This window comes from Carassius carassius, chromosome 20 (assembly GCF_963082965.1).
Source record: "Carassius carassius chromosome 20, fCarCar2.1, whole genome shotgun sequence".
Classification (NCBI taxonomy): Eukaryota; Metazoa; Chordata; class Actinopteri; order Cypriniformes; family Cyprinidae; genus Carassius; species Carassius carassius.
Window position 1 is genome coordinate 1,739,124 of NC_081774.1, and position 19,383 is coordinate 1,758,506.

The 19,383-nt window shown below is 37.2% G+C and overlaps 1 protein-coding gene across 1 annotated transcript in view; it reads left to right on the forward strand.

Moving 5' to 3' along the window:
* Positions 1–18,911, forward strand: part of LOC132095999 (ran-binding protein 3-like) — a 32,150-nt gene extending 13,239 nt beyond the window's left edge. Inside the window, exons 14-17 of the mRNA XM_059501107.1 lie at positions 12,559–12,679; positions 12,763–12,905; positions 14,947–15,142; positions 17,713–18,911. Coding sequence (XP_059357090.1) covers positions 12,559–12,679; positions 12,763–12,905; positions 14,947–15,142; positions 17,713–17,756 — 504 coding nt within the window. The 3' untranslated portion in view covers positions 17,757–18,911. The remainder of the gene's footprint in view (positions 1–12,558; positions 12,680–12,762; positions 12,906–14,946; positions 15,143–17,712) is intronic.
* Positions 18,912–19,383: the final 472 nt, after the last annotated feature.

Consider the following 19,383-nt stretch of genomic DNA (forward strand, 5'->3'; position numbering starts at 1 on the left):
ATAAAGGTTTCTGAAGATCATGTGACACATAAGACTGGAGTAATGATGCTGAAAATACAGCTTTGATCACAGAAATAAATTGCATTTTACAGTCTGTTCGCATAGAAATCAGCTATTTTATATTGTAATATTTCACAGTTTTTACAGTATTTTTTGATTAAGTAAATGCAGAGGTGGAAAGAGTAACACAATTTTGTACTCAAGTAAAAGTACTGTTACTTATGTGAAATTTTACTGAAGTACAAGTAAAGTTACCAGTCTAAAAATTTACTCAAGTAAAAGTAAAAAGTAGCTCATTAAAAATGTACTCAGAGTAAAAGTTACCGAGTTACTTTTTTAACAGCGGGATTCTAGTGTAGTTAAAAAAAGACAAGGGAAAAAAAATCTCAATCTAGTTGTTTTTAATTGAAGGAAGACTTTTACAAATTAAAGTGTTATAGTAAAAATAATACAATAAAAATAAAAGAGATAGATGATTTTAGGGCAGATCATCCAATAAAACATTTTAAACATTACTACAACCATTAATATGGCATGAACTGTGGATTCAGAAGAGCATCCTTTTCTTAAACAGAAAAGAGAGACTTACTACAAAACATTAAATTTAAATTGGGTCAGGGACCTTCAAGTATTTAAAGACCAAACTGTGCCATTGTCAGATAACAGACCTGTCGAATAACAAAACATCAAATGAACAATGTGGTCTATTCTTTTCTGTATATCTTTACACTATGAACTTTTTGTTAAGTTTGAGTAGCAGTTGGTTTTCAAAGTTAGTAGATTTCATCCTTGCCCGCTTTGCAGTGAATAACAGTCCAGCACTGCTGAAGAGACGCTCACAGGCAGCTGAGGCAGGAAGACCAGTGTTGAGTTTGAGAGAGAGGTTTTTGATGTGTGGAAATGAGTTCAACAGATCCATTTTGTTTGAGATACAAGCAAGGTACCCATCTAGCTCCCCTGTACCTTGTGACCTTCTGGACTTCATTGAGGAGAAGAAATCTTCTTCATCTGATGAATGTTGCTCCACTTCTGCCTCTGCCATCTGGTCAATGTGTTGTCTCACATAGACCAGACCTGTTGAACAACAACACAACAATGCATATTTAATATTTTTATCAATGCAGAAACTGCAAAGATTCATTTTACTGTACTTACACAACACTGGATTATTAAGTAGTAACAAAATAGACAAAACTGGGATTGATAATTAGCAACTGATTACACTGATATAAAACAATGAAATCATACCTGCTTCTATGATTTCAGTCCTCTCAGTCCAGGTGTTCTTAAACTTTGGCAGAAGGATTGCTGCAGCAATCAGTTCAGGGTCTTGAATCATCCCACCAAAACGCTTTTGGACACCATCCTGCACTGCTTTGATAAGGGGCAGACACATTTTGGAGGATGTCTCCAATCTGCTGAGTTTTGCTTGTAACTGAAAGATCACCGGCAGGAGCCACCCCATGTGTGTGTTGGTCTCAGACTGGAGAATGTTCAATGCCTTCACAACAGGTTTCATAACAGTGCAATACTCAGTCAGGAAAACAATTTCAGCTGGACTCAGCCTGTAGGACAAACAACAAATGCAATTTTTTAGACATTTCTTGCAGGAATAGGTGTGGATTAAATGTAAAAAAAATATATAAGAAGGGGAACTTTGGGAAATTATTTTAATTTGTGTTATTTTATACTTATTTGATTATATTGATTAAATTATATAAAAAAACCTCACATTTTCACTTTGAATTTTTCACAGACATTTCTGATAGCGTCTTCGCCTTTGTCTTGTATGATCCTTAAGATTCTCTCCACAGCCATGTATGTAGAGTTCCACCTAGTCTGATTTGGCCGGATGAGCTGGAGCTCGCATTTATCTTCAACAGTTTCTGCTGCCATGTATGACCGACCTGTCTTGTTCCACATTGCTTGGCATTTCCCAAAGGCAGCTCGTGATAGCCGTTTGTATGTGTCATTGTTCTTTTCTGCCAAGGCAGCATCGGTTGTGGCGACTAAATTTAACAAGTGGCATGCACACCTTTGATGTGGAGGAAGCTGGTACTCAAGACCACTGTCTTGTTCCAGGATGTCAAATGTGTCCAGGTACTCAGCTTCAGGCTCTTCAGAAGAGTCTTGTTCTGATTCGGACTCTGCTTCCTTAGTTTGGCTTTTCTCACCAAAAATACTAAATGCCTTGATAAAGTTTGAGCCGCTGTCTGTTGTGGTTCTTACCACTTTTCCCCTTATTCTGTACTGACAATGAATGTCATCAAGAGTGCCTGCCAGGACATCAAAGGTGTGTGACCCTCTCAATCTCTGGCAAGCAAGTGCGGCAGATCTCCTCTCCAATGTTTCCTCATCAATCCAATGAGCTGTCACCCCTATGAAACTTAGTTGTGGAAACATAGCTGACTTTACTGAGGTGTGACTGCAAAGTCTTCTTCAACTGAATGGCAGTATCATCAATTCTGGTCCGGAGAGTGGGTCTGGATATGACTTTGCACTGTGGATTCAGTGCAAGTAAAAGTTCTTTAAAAGCAGGTTGTTCAACCAAAGAAAATGGATGAAGACCATCACAAATAAAGTTGATCATGAGCTTGTCAACCTTTGCCTGTGACACACATTTGTTTGCACTCGGTGCAAATACGTCACTTATTTTTGCTTGCTTGGCTGGGATTTTTGGTGGTTCCAGGGTTCGCTTCCGTGTTGCCACAAAGTCACTGAAGGCCTTCAGCTTTGATGGATGTTTTCTCTGTAACCAAACAATTTTAATCATTTAAATCAATGTCATGTTCATTAAACATGCTGAATTAAAAATATTTACATTCATTGATCAAATGTTTTCTACACACATTACATTTTGTCTTTACATTTCATAGTGCACAATTCTTGCTCAGTTAACAGTAAGACAAGAATATGACTATGAAAAAAATGGATATATTAACATGTCTAAATTAAAAGGGAAGGGATGTACAGTAGAAATGTACCTGTGGCCTTCCTTTCAGTCTAACATGATATACAGAAATATAAACTGTCTCCGCTGCTGCATTATTAACAATAAATTAAATATGGAATAACTTCTTATTAAAGCTACACTTTTCTCCGTTACCTTTGTTCTTTGATTTACTTTAAATACAGAAATCGTTAGTGTCTGTCTGCTGTCACTTTAAGATCTGCGCGCTATAACACAAGTCAAATTTTTTCCACAACTCTTTTAAGTTCATTTAGTTTTTTTTTTACTCATTTAAGACAATAGCCTACTCGACAAAATGGGCATTTTGGCATAATTCTGTTTTATTGTACGCGAAGAGAACTCGATTCTGGCGCTTCTTTCAGACAAGGTCTGTCTCAATCACCTCCTAGTGCAGTAGTGAAGGCACTGATCATGGATTTGCCACATTCTTGTACACGATATAGCCTACTGATTCACCACCTAGTTTACTAGGAGCTGACTGAGACGCAACCAGGACATTATTAAGAGACAGCGGCTTCTCTTTCGTCTTGTCGCGCTGAATTTTGCATGAATAGGAGCGTGATCATAATATAACGCTAGACGGATAATATAAAAATATAATTCTGGGTTAATTGTTTTATATATATATATATATATATAGAATAAATCGCCTGCGTTAAAGCGCTTATTTTGACAGCACTAATTAACTTAGTTCACGTTAGTCTACAGCCATGCTTAAAATGCAAAATCAGCAGATCTAACGTTACACCAAATAACACTTTAATTAATTTTATATGACAGTTAAATAATGACACTGGAAATAGACCTAGCTTGTGCATTGACAATTTTGCACTAGTAGCTAATCACCGACTCTCCTGCTAACAAGCTCACGCACTGATGCAACGCAAGAGTATGCTACAACAATTATGTAAACTAACTAAAGTACAAGTAATATTATACAAGTATACAAGTAATATTAACTTACCTCAACATGTTTGCGGAGGTTTGATGTAGAGTTTTTATAAGCTGCCAGTTCAGTCGACTTGGGCAAACACAGTTTACACTGCATGATAAAGCTGTCAAAAAAACTACTCAATTACAGTAACGCGAGTAAATGTAATTCGTTACTTTCCACCTCTGAGTAAATGTAGCCTTGCTGAATGGAAGAAACTTCTTTCAAACAAAAGAAAAAAATATATATATCAAAACCCTTTTTTTTCTATCACACTAGTCTCTTGTTGACCTCTGATTTTTCTGGTTCAGTGCAAATTAAACTCAATCAACTGTTTCTGTGGAATAATTTTGAATCTAAGTTACGGTGAGACACAATGGAATTGAATGGGGTCAGTTTTAAAACATTAACATGTACTGTTCAGTAGTGCATACATGAAAGTGCATTAATCATTAAAGTGTGACACTTCTTATTAATCATTTGTGTTAAATATTTTTTTTAATAACATTTTTATCATATTTGACTGTTTTTGCCATGACACAACAAGTGGCTATATATATATATATATATATGGGATGGGACGATAACCGGTTTTATCGATAACCGTGATAAAATGTGCTGAAAGTTAGTAATATCATTTAAAAATGAATTATCATTAAAACCGTGTTTGATTATCGCGGTTTTAATAACTCTCTATTAAATCTTGTCCAGCCAGCAACAGTCTGACGCAAGCGCAGCGCACAATGTTTTTTTTCGAGAAGGAATGGCGAAAGTCAGTGACTTTTCTATGCTTTTCTATGCTTCTACACTTTTCATTGTAAGGAAGGAAATGCCACAGAATTTAATCTTTCTTTAAATTAAGTGCATAGAGTTGCTTGTTTTATTAGTTGTTTGTTGATTATTAAATATAAAACTTGCTGAAATGTTTTCAGTGTGAGCATCAACTATTTTTGAACACTTTCATCTCGTTTCAACAAAACCGTGATAATATTGATAATCGTGATAATTTTAGTCACTATAATCGTGATATTAAATTTTCATACCATCCCATCCCTAATATATAAATAAATATATAATATATTATATTATATATATATATATATATATATATATATATATATATATATATATATATATATATTATATTATATATATATATATATATATATATATATATATATATAGTATATTATATATATATATATATATATATATATATATATATATATAATATATTATATAAATTATATATATAAATAATTATTTATTATTTATTTATTTTTATATATTATATATATATATATAAATAAATAAACACCGTATTTTCCAGTATTTTACATCTCCAGCCGCGAGAGGGAGCTCTATGCTGCTCAGTGCTCCTGTAGTCTACACTGAAAACATTGAGCGCCCTCTCGCGGCTGTAGCTGTTTTATCTTGGTTCTAAATAAATGCCACTTATAGTCCTGTGCGACTTATGTTTTTTTTCCTCGTCATGACGTATTTTTGGACTGATGCGATTTATGCGACTGGCATAGCCGGGTTTTTTTAATTTTTTTATATTCAATTCAAGTTTATTTGTATAGCGCTTTTTACAATACAAATCGTTACAAAGCAACTTTACAGAAAATTATGTTTCTACAATATTTAGTAGTAGCTAGTAGTTTGTGCACGTTTGACAGGATTTTAGAAAAATAAAAATAATAATAATAATACAAGACGTAGTCAGCTAGATGATGAACTATCAATATTATTAATTAATAGTAATTATAGGATGCAGTCACACATGTAGCAATAATTGTTAGTTCTGTTTGTTGATTCAAGGTTAGGATCATCTGGGGTCCTCTGAGGGTCAGCATCATCTCTTCTCACGTGTTCTGGATCCAGACTGGAGCTTGTGTAAATCCTAGTTACCACGGGATGTAATGATAATTTGTAACAGATACGGAACTTAATAGGTAGCCAGTGCAGAGACTGTAAAATTGGGGTAATATGATCATATTTTCTTGACCTGGTAAGGACTCTAGCTGCTGCATTTTGGACTACCTGTAGCTTGTTTATTGACGAAGCAGGACAACCACCTAGAAGTGCATTACAATAGTCCAGTCTAGAGGTCATGAATGCATGAACTAGCTTTTCTGCATCAGAAACAGATAACATGTTTCGTAGCTTGGCAATGTTTCTAAGATGGAAGAATGCAGTTTTTGTAACATTGGAAATATGATTTTCAAAAGACAAATTGCTGTCTAATATAACACCCAGATTTCTGACTGTAGAGGAAGTAACAGTACATCCGTCTAGTTGCAGATTGTAATCTACAAGATTCTGTGTGGTGTTTTTTGGTCCAATAATTAATATCTCTGTCTTATCCGAATTTAATTGGAGAAAATTATTTGTCATCCAATCTTTTACATTTTTAACACACTCTGTTAGCTTAGATAATTGGGAAGTTTCATCTGGTCTCGTTGAAATATATAGCTGAGTATCATCAGCATAACAGTGGAAGCTTATTCCGTATTTTCTAATAATATTACCAAGGGGCAACATGTATATTGAAAATAGAAGGGGACCTAGGACGGATCCTTGTGGCACTCCATATTTTACTGATGATAAATGAGATGACACCACATTTAAGTAAACAAAATGGTAGCGATCGGACAGGTAGGATCTAAACCATCTTAGAGCCTGCCCTTGAATACCTGTATAGTTTTGTAATTGATCTATGAGTATGTCATGATCTATGGTGTCGAACGCAGCACTAAGATCAAGTAAGACTAGAAATGAGATGCAGCCTTGATCTGACGCAAGAAGCAGGTCATTTGTAATTTTAACAAGTGCAGTTTCTGTGCTATGGTGGGGCCTAAATCCTGACTGAAATTCTTCATACAGATCATTTTTATGCAGGAAGGTGCTCAATTGAGCAGACACAACTTTTTCTAAAATTTTAGACATAAATGGAAGATTTGAAATAGGCCTATAATTTGCCAGTACACTAGGATCTAGTTTTGGTTTCTTAATAAGAGGCTTGATAACCGCCAGCTTGAATGGTTTTGGGACGTGACCTAAAGATAACGACGAGTTAATGATATTGAGAAGCGGTTCTTCGGCTACAGGTAACAGCTCTTTTAGTAATTTAGTGGGTACAGGATCTAATAAACATGTTGTTGGTTTAGATACAGTGATAAGTTTATTTAGCTCTTCCTGTCCTATATTTGTAAAGCACTGCAGTTTATCTTTGGGTGCGATGGATGAAACTGAAGTGTTAGACGCTGTAGAATCTACATTCGCTATTGTATTTCTAATGTTATCTATTTTATCAGTGAAGAAATTCATAAAGTCATTACTATTTAACGTTGGTGGAATATTTGAATCAGGTGGCGTCTGGTAATTTGTTAAATTAGCCACTGTGCTAAATAAAAACCTTGGATTGTTTTGGTTATTTTCAATGAGTTTGTGGATATGCTCTGCCCTAGCAGTTTTTAGAGCCTGTCTATAGCTGGACATACTGTTTTTCCATGCATTTTTAAAAACTTCCAAGTTAGTTTTTCTCCATTTGCGTTCAAGACTACGAGTTACTTTCTTGAGAGAGTGAGTATTACTGTTATACCATGGCACAGTACGTTTTACTCTAACCTTTTTCAATTTGATGGGGGCAACAGCTTCTAATGTATTAGAGAAAATAGTGCCCATGTTGTCAGTAATTTCGTCTAATTCATGTGTATTTTTGGGTACAAATAGCAGTTGAGATAGATCAGGCAGGTTATTTGCGAATCTGTCTTTGGTGGCTGGAACAATAGTTCTGCCCAGACGGTAACGCTGAGACATATAGTTAATATCATTTATACGCAGCATGCACGACACAAGGAAATGGTCTGTAATATCATCACATTGGGGTACAATATCTATAGCAGTAAGATCGATTCCATGCGATATAATTAGATCTAGTGTATGATTAAAACGATGAGTGGGCCCGGTGACATTTTGCTTGACTCCAAAGGAGTTTATTAGGTCAGTAAACGCAAGTCCTAATGTATCATTTGCATTATCAACGTGAATATTAAAATCTCCCATGATTAGCTCCTTATCAACTGTAACTAGAAGGTCTGAGAGGAAATCTGCAAATTCTTTTAGGAATTCTGTATACGGCCCTGGTGGTCTATACACAGTAGCCAGAGCAAGAGATACATTAGATTTCTTTTGCATGTCTGACAGTGTAACATTTAGCAGAAGTATTTCAAAAGAGTTAAACCTGTATCCTGTTTTCTGGGTAACATTGAGAATATCACTATATATTGTTGCAACACCTCCTCCACGACCAGTCTGACGGGGCTCATGCTTATAACAGTAGTTTGGTGGAGTAGACTCATTTAGACCAAAATAATCATTTGGTTTTAGCCAGGTTTCAGTCAAGCAGAGTACATCAAAACTATTTTCTGTGATCATTTCATTTACAATAACTGCTTTGGGTGTGAGTGATCTAATATTTATGAGCCCAAACTTTAAAAATTGTTTTTGTTCATTTACTTTACATTTTTCTGGTTTAATTACGATAAGATTTTTTCTAGATCCTACATTATATTTTGACCTCACTATTCGGGGAACAGACACAGTCTTAATAGTTTTTACAGCACAAGTACTTTTATCATTTAAGCAGGTGGAACAAAACTCATCATAATAGTTATTAGAGAATTGTCTTACTAGTCACATGGAGCGAAGTGTCCTGGAGATATATGAAAGACAAGAAAAGGAAAAGTGCTAGTATTGGTTAAGTGCAGGCGAAAAAGATGAGTCTTTAGATTTTTCTTGAAAATGAGTAAAGACTCAGCTGTACGAATTGAGATTGGGAGGTCATTCCACCAGCTGGGCACAGTCCAGGAAAAGGTCCGTGAGAGTGATTTTGAACTTCTTTGGGATGGCACCACAAGGCGTCGTTCACTTGCAGAGCGCAAACTTCTGGAGGGCACATAAGATTTAACCAGTGAGTTTAGGTATGTTGGTGCTGTGCCAGTGGTCGTCTTGTAGGCAAACATCAGTACCTTGAATTTGATGCGAGCGGCCACTGGTAGCCAGTGTAACCTGATGAGGAGAGGAGTAACGTGAGCTTTTTTTGGCTCATTGAAGACAACCCTCGCTGCTGCATTCTTGATCAATTGCAGAGGCTTGACAGTACATGCAGGAAGGCCCGCCAGGAGAGCATTACAATAGTCCAGTCTGGAGAGAACAAAAGCTTGGACAAGAAGTTGGGTGGCTTGCTCTGACAGGAAGGGTCTAATCTTCCTAATGTTGTATAAGGCAAACCTGCTGGACCGGGTCGTTGTAGCAATGTGGTCTTTGAAGCTTAACTGATGATCCATCGCAACACCTAGGTTTCTGGCTGTCCTCGAAGGAGTAATGGTTGATGAGCCCAGCTGTATAGAGAAGTTAGAGAGAAGCGTTTCAGTGATGAAACGCTGGAATCACCAGGAGTTCTGTAAGGTTGAGCTGAAGGTGATGGTCATTCATCCAGCTAGAAATGTCACTCAGACAGGCTGAAATGTGAGCAGTTACTGTCGGTCATCTGGTTGGAATGAGAAGTAGAGTTTGGTGTCATACGCATAGCAGTGATAAGAAAAGCCATGCTTCTGAATGACAGATCCTAATGACGTCATGTAAATGGAGAAGAGAAGTGGACCAAGTACTGAGCCTTGAGGAACCCCATTAGCAAGTTGTTGTGACTTAGAAACATCAGCCCTCCAAAACACCTTCAAGGATCTATCAGAGAGGTAGGACTTAACCCACAGGAGTGCTGTTCCAGAGATGCCCATCTTTCTGAGGGTGGACAGGAGAATCTGGTGATTAACAGTGTCAAAAGCAGCAGACAGGTCCAGTAAGATGAGTACTGAGGATTTTGAAGCTGCTCTTGCCAGTCGCAGGGCTTCAGTAACCGAGAGCAGGGCAGTCTCAGTTGAGTGGCCACTTTTGAAGCCAGATTGTTTGCTGTCCATGAGGTTGTTCTGTACAAGGAGATCGGATCAAGTGGACAAGTAGTAGGATGATTGGACAGGATATGTTAGGAAACGTCCATCTCTGAGAGTGGAGAGAAGGAGAAAGAGTGTGCATCGGTCATTGTGAAGTTATCCTCAGTCTGCGGTGAGGGGAATTGGTTTCTGATGGTTCTTGTCTTATTTGTGAAGAAAACTGCAAAGTCGTCCGCTGTAGGAGTCGATGGAGGAGGAGGTGGAGGCGGATTAAGAAGAGAAGAGAAAGTTTTAAAGAGTGTCTGAGCGTCACAACAGCTGTTAATTTTGTTGTGGTAGTAGGATGTTTTAGCAGTGAAGACATTTGCGGAGAAGGAAGAGAGTTTCTTGATTTATGCCATTTCCTCTCTGCAGCCCTCAGTTTAGAGCGATGTTCACGGAGAACCTCGGACAGCCAAGGGGCAGATGGGGTGGTGCATGCTGGTCTAGACGACAGTGGGCAAAAGTTGTCCAAGCAAGAGGTTAAAGTGGAGCAAAGGCGTAGGGCTGTGACGGTTGGTGAGGCTTTCTCCAAACTGGCCAAATACAAACGAGACAGCGATGAATAAACGATGGTAACAAGAAATATGGCAACGATTCCTATTTCAAAGAGAGCGCGTTCAGATGAAGAGTTAGTTATTGAGCTTGCTTGGTGGCGGAAAAGTAAACCGGACGCAACACAACCGCGTTGCGACAGGTTTTGTCTGTCTAGTGTCTATACAGGACATTTGAACTCAGTGTCAGTAGCCTACATCACAGACCGGACGGGGATTTATCATGTCGTGTTGTGCTGCATCCAGTGTAGCATCACTGATTATAATGAGTATTTTGTCGCGCTGCGTCGCTCGCGTCCGTTAGATAGCCCTTATTTAGGCTACTTTCTTGTTTAACTGAATTATTTCTTTGATATTTATTTTAGTGTTTTGCAGGTGGCGTTAACTGACAGAAGTGCTCAAATAAACAATAACTGACGAGTTAAATAGGATGTGTTAGAGGAGTGAGACAGTGCTGGGCTGATTTCTAGACGTGCATACATATAAATATATCCTGTATATAATATATATAAAATATATTACATGCATGCACAGTTTAAGTCAGCTTTAATCACCTTTTTTGGTAATTCCATGAATTAACTGACCACGACACTGCTTGCATATAGTTTATTTCGCAGTTTGATATGAAAGGATACACACAAAGGAAGCGCGCGCAGCCTTTGAGCACAGGACCGTCCGCGCTCGCTTAACTTGCACCTGATAATAAAGTGAAGTGGAGCGCGTGTCTGAAATGTCTCCTGTTCAGTCATTCTGCGACTGAATAAATTCACTTCTTGTCTTGAGAAAAAGTGACGGAAGCAGCAGTTGTGAGTGGGTGGCCATCCCCGCCCCTACGTAAAATAATTTGAATACGTTAAACTGGAAAAAAATTATCGCCTTCGTTAACGAGCAAATTTTGACACTAATATATTTATACATACATACATATATATATATATATGTATATGTAAGGGTTTTTTTTTTTTCAAACACCGCGCCACCGGCGGTTGTTGGTCCATGACTACCGCGGTGGTAAAAATCAGCCACCGTCACAGCCCTAGCAAAGGGTGTCTGTAGCACTGTTCGTGTCCAGAGCAGAGAACTGAGAGAGTGCAGGAAGCGAGGATGAAACCACAAAAGATAGGCGAGATGGAGAGAGTGAGCGTAGGTTCCGTCGAAGGTGACCTGCGTTGGAGTGTGTGCCGCTTCAGGAGTAAGTGCTAGGTTTGCAGTAATGAGGAAGTGGTCTGAGGTGTGCAGTGGAGCAACAGCGCGTGTAGATGAGGTCCAGTTGGTTGCCTGATTTGTGAGTCACTGTAGTAGACACTTGCTTGAGATTAAATGAGGCGAGCAGAGTTTAGTCTGAAAAAATGTATATATTTTAGTTATAAATATCTAAATAAATAAATAAACCGCTTCATACCACAAATAATCCACAAGTTTTAACATTTGTTTTTAAACCCTTCCCTTTACTTTTTCACTGTAAACGTTTTATTTTTTTTTTTAAGAAAAGGGGACATTATTTTTGTGCTATTTATTTTATCCGTGGTTTGTTTGTTTTTTTTGTTTTTTTTTTTGTTTACCAAAACCACTTTTTTTGGTCATTCTTGGTCACAGAAACTGTTTAGTTTTAAAAGTCATCAAATTTTTTATCTTTTTCAAGACTGGTTATAACTTTCAAACATATATTACATATACTGTAATAAAAAATAAAATATTAAAAAAACCTAAGTAACTACAAATGAGCATGTAAAGTAAATATCTTCAAAAGAAATTCCATGTGGAGCATGTCCCCAGCTTTTTTTTCCTCCCTTACCTGATTTATTTTTCATACTTATAAGTTTATTTGTACTTAACATTCTCTTTATTAGTTCAGGTTATGCTTTCAAAATGGTGTATTTAAATTAGTGTTCCAGTGTCTTCATAGAAGTGTATTGTAAGTGCATCCGTGTAAACAGAGCAGTCTGAAAGAGTTTCTGTTGTAATTGGGAGCAGGCTACAGATGTGTTCTATAGAGCTTAAGTTGCACTGACCCAGAACATTCCTTTAATCTTTTCTGGCCTTTTTTTTTCTTCGCAGTGAAACTTTGATGTGCTGATAATTAGTTGATCTGTGTCCGTCTCTCCACAGATGCAGTGCAAGTTGTTTGTGTTCGATAAGCCAGCTCAGTCGTGGGTGGAACGGGGCCGCGGTCTGCTCAGACTTAATGACATGGCATCCACCGACGATGGCACGTTACGGTCGAGATTAGGTAAGAGCAGCGCCGAGTGTCAGGCTTCTTTAGAGCAGCCGAAATGTGATGTTGTTCCTCATGTGTCTGTGTCTGTCTGTTAGTGATGCGCACGCAGGGCAGTCTGCGCCTGATCCTCAACACCAAGCTCTGGCCTCAGATGCAGGTGGATAAAGCCAGTGAGAAGAGCGTTCGTATCACAGCCATGGACACTGAGGACCAGGGCGTCAAGGTCTTCCTCATATCGGTAGGATGGACACCTTTTGTAACACTTTACACAGGAAGTGCTTAGGTTTTTAGTTGTTTCCGTTAAATAATGCACAAGTTTAAAAAGCAACTCTGGTATCGGGTTTTACTGCCAATAAATTAATACAGTAATAAAATGTGTATGTAAAATATATATTTTAATTTGATGTATAGTTTTATTTAAAATTAAAAATTAAACATTATTTAATTTTAAATGGTATTTGTAAAATATATATATTTTTAATTGTATATACATGCTTGTAATTTAATTTATATTTATTTATATTTATAATTAAATGTTTTTAATGTATTTATTTTAAATTGTTTTATTATTTTAATATATAATATTTATTATTCACTGGTTTTAAAAAGGAAAAGAAATTGGTGAAATCTCAGATGTTTGTAGGAGAATATATAATTGAATAGAAATGGTCTAGTTATTTGTTTTAAAATATTGAATCTCCTAGAATTTATCAGGGGTGTGTTTCTTCCGGAAAAATCCGGAAATCCGGCTTTTCTGACCTGAAAATGATGCTCTCGTAAATCATGCAAAAAAAAAAAACGGGGGGTCAGGGTGTAGGCGGTTGCGATGGGTCGATGGTAAACATAATGATCGCTCACCGCTGTCAACGTTTTTTGTGCCTTTGAATCAAGTCGTCATGTCACTCCGCAAGTAGTCCAATAATTTGCCATGATTGAAGTTCAAAGTGTACGCGCACCGTTCTGAATTCGCACACACCCAACCATCCACTCACGTGAACTGCTTCAGTTGACTGACGAAGACCGTGAACACGGGTGATTCATGTAAGCAAATCCAATAAATTGTCTTTCATTTTTATATGCAGGTCTAGTAAAATTGAACCAATCAATTGATCACTTTTGTCATGATTCCATAACATTAATGTTAAACGATTCAGGTCTAACTTTGCAAAGTAGGCTAACGCCATGTTGGTTATTGCTTACTTCTAGCTAGAAAGTTTAGCAGCTTCTACAAGGCTCGAAATTGCCAACATTTTTGTCGCATATGCTCCTGAAATTTAATCTGTGCGACCTAAAAATATATTTGGGAGTAACGTTATATGCGCGGAGCTTATGAGCATATCTGTCCACTAATGACTCGTCCGATTTGCGAACTAATGACTCCTTTGAACCGATTCACTTTAATGAATGCTTAAATCTGATCTGGGTCGAGTTTCCCGATAACAATGTATCTTAGTTCTGAAGAGCGCTCTCAACGTGCAAGGTTATAAACGCTCGCCGCAATTCCACGCGCTTTTCCCAAAAACTTTACTTGACATGAACGCATTCTACGTGCTACTAAAGAGTCGCTGTCCATTCGCGAAATTCGTGCTGAAATATAACCTATGGAATCGTATTCTGAACGTTCAACCTAATAAACGTCTTCTGTTGTGAATTAGCAATCATAGAAGTCTATAATAAAGCACTGACAAAATGGCTGAACAAAAACACAAGAAAAGATACCTTTCAAAAATATAGAGGCAAATAAAGATGTTATTTTTAATAGATGTAAAGGACACCATAGTAATAAGGAAAAACAAAACATCTGGGAGGACAAGAAATGCCCAATAAATGGCTAGTTTTCGTGCACGTCAGCAGCAAGTTATTGACAGATTTTTTGGATTTCATCCCTATTTTGCCCAGTCTTTGAAGCATATTTCCCACATTACTCCTTTTATGATTTTTTTTTTGTTCAATCATTTAAATTAGATGTGTATTTAAATTTTTCTTCCCTTTTTTAATTATTTAATTTATAAATTAATTTAAACAAAAATTAAGAACAATATTTTTTATTAATTTATTATTATACTATATAAATTGTCACTGTGTGCGTGTGGTGGGGAGGGGTAAGTGCACCGTATAGTTTCCTGCTTTTTTGTCCTTTGTCGATCACACCTATGATTTATGTATGCACAACCTCTATAAAGTAGTTTTTCTGTCACTCACTCAATCATTAGCCACTCCTCAGTGATTGCAGTTGTAGGTTTGTTTTGTGAGTCATGGTGTAAGTTGTGTGTCCTCAGGCAAGCTCTAAAGATTCGGGTCAGCTGGCCGCGGCGCTGCACCACCGGATCCTGGCCCTGCGGAGTCGTGCGGAGCAGGAGGCCGAGAGTGCACCCGTCCCGACTGAACCACAGATCCCGCAGTCTAACGAGTACGACAGTGACGATGACCAACCCGCTAACAACAGCAGCGGCACGGGGAACTCCACCGCCAGTGGTACGGTCTTTTACATGAGTGAACCAGTGGTGAAATTTCTGTCAAGGACAGTAACCAATAAATCGCTGAAAGTATAAATCTAAATCATTTTCTATAGATTTTTATATACATTCACTCTACAGTAAACTCATCAATCATAAATCAATACATACTACATAGCAAAACTCGGCTGCATGATTGTTTATATTGTAAAATATATCATTGCAAAGCTCTCTATAGAAAATTCAATACATTGTGTGTATATATATGCAGATTAAGTTAGATATACTGTTAAGTCTCGTGAAACAATGTTACATACCAAATCTTGATTAATTAGTTTGTTGCAAAATGTAAACTATATCACCCAGCTCTGATAAATGTGACTATAAGGCATGAAGTTAAGATATTACAAACATTGACATCATGATGTTCTGTTTCAGATAGTTGCCAAGGCAACATTTCTTATTTTCTTGACGCACTGACATAAAATACATGACTTAACACAAAAACTAAAATCAGTATTTTATGCTGTTTTGTGAGTCCGTTTAATCATTCAGTATTACAATAATGCATTATGAAATGTGATAAACTGTTCATTTTAAAGTCTGTAGACCGCTTTCACAATACAATATTGTATTATTTGTTAACATTAGTTAAATACAGAACATTAGTTAACTTGAACTAACAATGAATATATATATATGCACCATTTAAGTCAAATCATCTTTATTTATATAGCACTTTTAACAATATAGGTTCTAACAAAGCAACTGAACAGCATTAAATAGGAAAATAGAGTGTCAATAATGTAATAAAAGCAGTTCATCATTGAATTCAGTGATGTCATCATCCGTTCAGTTTAAATATTATCTGTGCAATGAAGTCAACGAAAATGCTGGTAATTAAGTGTCCCCAACTAAGCAAGCCAGAGGCGATAGCGGCAAGGAACCAAAACTCTGGTGACAGAATGGAGAAAAAACCTTGGGAGAAACCAGGCTTAGTTGGGGGGCCAGTTCTCCTCTGACCAGACGAAACCAACAGTTAAATTCCAGGCTGCAGCAAAGTCAGATTGTGCAGCATCTGTTTCCTGTGGTCTTGTCCTGGTGGTCCTCTGAGACAAGATCTTTACAGGGGATCTGTATCTGGGGCTCTAGTTGTCCTGGTCTCCACTGTCTTTCAGGGTTGTAGAGGTCCTTTCTAGGTGCTGATCCACCATCTGGTCTGGATACGTACTGGATCCGGGTGACTGCAGTGACCTCGGAATAAGAGAGAAATGGACTAATATTAGCGTAGATGCCATTCTGCTAATGATGTAGCAAGTAAATTGTTTGTTATGGGAAGTGTTCCCGGTTCCGGTTTACCTAATTAATCCAGCCTAAAAATGTATTAGTGTGTTATGTGTAAGCCAGGTTACAGATATGGGTCTTTAATCTAGATTTAAACTGAAAGAGTGTGTCTGCCTCTTGAACAATGTTAGGTAGGTTTTGCCAGAGTTTTGAGACGCAGTGGAGGACTATAGTGCAATAATAGCTCATTCAAATACTGAGGTGCTAAAACATTCAGGGCTTTATAAGTAATAAGCAAAATTAAAAAAATCTGTACAATGTTTGATCGAGAGCTAATGCAGTGTTGACAGAACTGGGCTAATATGGTCATACTAACTGGTTACTGGGCCTCGAAGAAATATAGAGCTGAGTATCATCAGCATAACTGTGAAAGCTAGCACCGTGTTTCATGATGACATCTCCCAAGGGTAACATGTAAAGGCATGAAGAGCAAACTGCCCTAGTACTGAGCCTTGAGGTACTCTACACTGCTACGAATTGATGGCGGTCATATTAGTACGATTTGAACCATGTTAATACACTTCCTTTAATGCCAGCAAAGTTTTCTAGTCCATTCAAGAGAATGTTGTGGTCAGTAGTGTCGAACGCAGCACTAAGATCCAACACCACTAAAAGAGAGATTCAACCAGGATCAGATGATAAGAGCAGGTCATTTGTAACTCTAAGGAGAGCAGTCTCAGTACTATGATACCGTCTAAATCCTTACTGGAAATCCTCCGATACCATTTTTCTCTTAGTAGGAATATAGTTGTGAGGATACTACCTTTTCTAGTGTCTTGGACAGAAAAGGAAGATTCGAAATCGGATTGTTATTAACTAGTTCTTTGGGGTCTAGTTGTGTAACATGCACTTTGACTTAATGAACAATTGGTTTTATTTTAAAAATTAATAAATGTATAACTCGTTGGTTCATTTTAACTAATGCAAAATGATTGCTAGTAACCAGCAGTTTTGACTTTTAAAGGGCTATTTCTACCTGATTTAAGACAAATCTAGTTTTGTTGGTATAAATTAATGTATCAAGGTGGATTCACCGATTTTAATATTTTTATTTTATTTTAATAAAACCAGTTTATGTAGATGTTACCATGTAGTTTTATAAATGAGACCTGCGAATTTGAGTATTATTCATATTTCAAATATTGAGTAATTAAAAAATATGTAACTGATAAGGTATGTTTGCATTGCTCAGCCTGTTGGTTTCTAGTATATTTTCTGAGTTAAAGCTGACTTGTTTTCTTTCAGGTAACTGTGAGAGCAGCGAGACCGCAGCTGCCGAGAGCACATAGCATCCCGACCCTCTGCCCAACCCACAGCCGTCCACCGGGGTTTTTAGCGCAGGCATCTTTGCGGACAGCCCGGACCGGCACGACCCCCTCGGACTGGAGCCATGGACCCCTGGAGCAGAGTCTCTCTCACCCAAACTTCTGTAGTTCATATTCCCTCCAACATTTATTGTAAATCTGGAGTTTAGTTTTTTGTTGTTTTTAGTTTTTTTTTTCACTTGGACTGCAAATAAACAAATTAAAATGACAACAAATAAGAAAAAAAAGAAGAAAAAAACAGACTTTTCCATGTATGGCTTCGGACTTGGTCGCTCATCATATTGATGAGCGTGAGGGTGTTTCTCTCTCCGTTTAGGACGTGGCTCATCAAGACTGCAGTTTCTACCGTGGGACCGTTTTTTACTCATTGTCTCGCTGTCTTTCTCTTTTTATTGGCTCTCTGCTTCACCATGACCTTGCCGCATCATTGTGCTTGTCAGCCAATCAGCTGCCTGAAAGCTCCACGGTCACCTGACCTCTGCTGTGTTCCGTGTCGTTGTACCATTGTTCCCAGCTGATTTCTGCCAGCTTCACTGAGCGTCTCACTTTCTAGGACAAGCTGACACTCTTACTAGTCTGCTAAGATGATAGTTAGATTTCTCATTGGTGTTAACGAATAAAGGACTTAACAGGCACACGGACTCGTGCTGTAGTGAATCTGTTTCTACATCCGCCCCCTGTAAAAGAGAAAAATATCTTCACCCCAACGTCTCTTGAAACATCAAACTGAGTTGTGTAGCTTCGTTTAGGGGCAGATAATGTTTAATATTTCTTTTCTTTTAAACATTTAAAGCAGCATCTCGGTATTTGTTTTTATTTTCCATATTCTGAGGGTTTGTATTGTGTTGGCCTTTTTTTGTTAAATATCGATTTACTATATTAACTTTTTATCCATTTCGTGTCATTTGGAGACGGTTTGTCAGAAATGAAGATTTTCTTCATGTGTTGGAAGTTTGAGTGCATTTAGACGCAGGAAAAAGAAAAGGACAAAAAAGAATAAAAAAAAGTGTACCCTTGATTGTTCTGTAAATTTCTATGCGTATATTATCACTTACTAGCACACCATGTCTCCAAACTCCTTTACAAAATAAATAGTAATATCAAAGATGAAAAAAAAAACGATGAAACATTTGAAATAAAAATTTGTCTGTCAAAATGTGGTCCTCTACTTCAGTTTCTCACCTGGAATAATACATTAATTTCCTTGAATTTGTTAATCGTGGATGAATCTGAATGTTTTTGGAATTAGTCTGTTCTGTTCACCAGTGCTGCATTTATTTGATCATAAATACAGTAAATTGTGAAATATTATTAGAATTTAAAATAAGTATTTTTACAATGTAATTTATGCACTGCACTGAGTTTTCAGCATCCAGTCTTCAGTGTCACATGATCCTTCAGAAATCATGATAATATGACGATTTGCTGCTCAAAAAACATTTCTGATTATTATCAATGTTGAGAACAGTTGTGCTGCTTCATATTTTTATGAAAACTGATGCATTTTATTTTTCAGGATTCTTTGATGATGATTCTTTGGATAGAAAGTTCAAAAGAACACAGTTTATTTGAAATAGAAATCTTTTGTAAC